General features: G+C 41.9%; 1 protein-coding gene across 1 annotated transcript; it reads left to right on the top strand.

Moving 5' to 3' along the window:
- The first annotated feature begins 294 nt into the window (after window positions 1-294).
- On the top strand, window positions 295-1,197 carry LOC139275716 (TLR adapter interacting with SLC15A4 on the lysosome-like). Its single transcript, XM_070892896.1, has one exon. The coding sequence runs from the start codon at window positions 295-297 to the stop codon at window positions 1,195-1,197; it is 903 nt and encodes a 300-aa protein (XP_070748997.1).
- The last annotated feature ends 627 nt before the right edge of the window (window positions 1,198-1,824 follow it).

The raw sequence follows: 1,824 nt of genomic DNA, 5'->3' as shown, positions 1-1,824 counted from the left end.
ATTGGCTGTAAAGCACTTTGGGATGTCTTTAAGTTGTGAAAAGCACTACAAGTCTGTCTTTATTGCTATAGCTGACTTGACTGCTCTCCTCATCCATAACATGGAAAGTTACTTAGTTCCCCAACAAAGTTTTCACTTCCTTTATGGCCATTAATGTTTTTATTTCAGATTTCCAGCATTGGCAATATTTTGTTTTTCTTTTAAAACAATATGCAGAAGTTAGTTTCCAGCTTGCAACACTCCATTCACATATTACTTGTACTTTACTTTTCTCGTTATTGTTTCTCAACAGGGATGTTAAGTGAAGGCTTCATCTGTGGAATTCCTTACTGGAATGAATACCAAGCTGAAACCAGAGTTAACAGGAATGAGCAGAAGCAACAAAACCCATCAGAGGTTGACATGGTACATGAGCTGACTTGCATCAGTAATTTTACGCATTTCTCTCACTCCGATATACCAAATGGGGCTCTATCTCTCCTTGAAAGGTGTAAAACTATTGGAAGATCTTTCAGGTTGGGTGCACGAGAAAAAAAGAATACACCTTCACTACCGGTCTCAAAGGTGACACCAATTTCAAGGCAACGATCCCTTGTTGTAGATATTCCAGGAAGCTCCAGTGCGAGCAAGGAAACCTATTTGGTTCCCTCATGTTGTAAAAGTATTTGTGACAATTACAATGACCTGCAGATTGCAGGAGATCATGTGCTACCAATCGATTCCGAAACATCTGGCCTGACATCTCAAAGCAGCCACGAAGCAAATATGGTTCCATTCTTGTATTCGTCGGAAATTCCGCTGCCGATGGAGTCTCCTAAACTGTCAGCAGAGTTCCCAAACAAGCCAGCCAATAGTGACACTTCCTGTTGGCGCAATTGCAGCGCTAAGGACAAAAGCATCATCCAGCATTCTCAACCACTGAGCAACTCTGTGCTCAATGCCTATCTAGAGCAGAAAGTTCTAGAACTGTACAAGCAGTACATGATGGACAGCATGGTGAATAGTGCATCGCCAACAAAAATCATGGGATCAGAGCTCATAATGAGTAACGTTGACCAAATTAGCATGCAGATATCACGAGAGCAGAATATGGAAACTACAAAGGCGAAGGACATGGTTATCAGTTGCCTGTTGCGACTTGCAAGTGAGATACAATCGAATGAACTCAGTACACCAAACTTACAGATATCTGCATGAAAGAAAAACAGTTTTAAAAAACATTAGGTTATCTAGGTTTTAAATATGAGTTATTAAGGATAAGAGTTCAGTTTGAGTAGGATTGTCACCTGTCCAGGGTTGAACAGAGGATGGGCTAGGGACGGGTGAGGGGGTTGGGAGGGTGTGCTCACGGTTTGAATTCTGATTTGTTTTTCATTCCTGTTGGTGAAAATTGTTTGAAAGCTTTACAACAACAACTTGCATTTATATAACGTAGTAAAACATCCCAAGAAACTTCACAGGATTGTAATCAAACAAAACCGAGCCACATGAGGAGATATTGGGGATAAATTTAACCCACAAAAATGGTGGGTTAGATGTAGAAATTTAAAAAAATCTCAAACCTGACCCCCAAGCACCTCCAACCCATCCCTTTCCGGTTTTAATGGAGGTGGGAAAGGGGAGGGGGAGGGGGCAGGCAACCAACCAGTTCCAAGGAGGGTTTAAATAATATAATGAGGTTGTGTGCCTCTGATATAACCCAACTTCCAGGTTTAACCCTGGCCGGCTGGGTTTCACGGGCCTCTGGAAACCTGGCAGCTAAAGGGAGGCAAGGATTGCTTTCTGGAAGAAATAAGTTCCTTTACAACACTGCTTGAGGGCCAA

Source organism: Pristiophorus japonicus, chromosome 11 (genome assembly GCF_044704955.1).
Source record: "Pristiophorus japonicus isolate sPriJap1 chromosome 11, sPriJap1.hap1, whole genome shotgun sequence".
NCBI classification, from domain to species: Eukaryota; Metazoa; Chordata; class Chondrichthyes; family Pristiophoridae; genus Pristiophorus; species Pristiophorus japonicus.
This window is presented reverse-complemented; position numbering and strand designations above follow the sequence as displayed.

Bases quoted from the DNA above. Each gene is read 5' to 3' on its own strand.
- LOC139275716 (XM_070892896.1), top strand. From the start codon at position 295: ATGTTAAGTGAAGGCTTCATCTGTGGAATTCCTTACTGGAATGAATAC.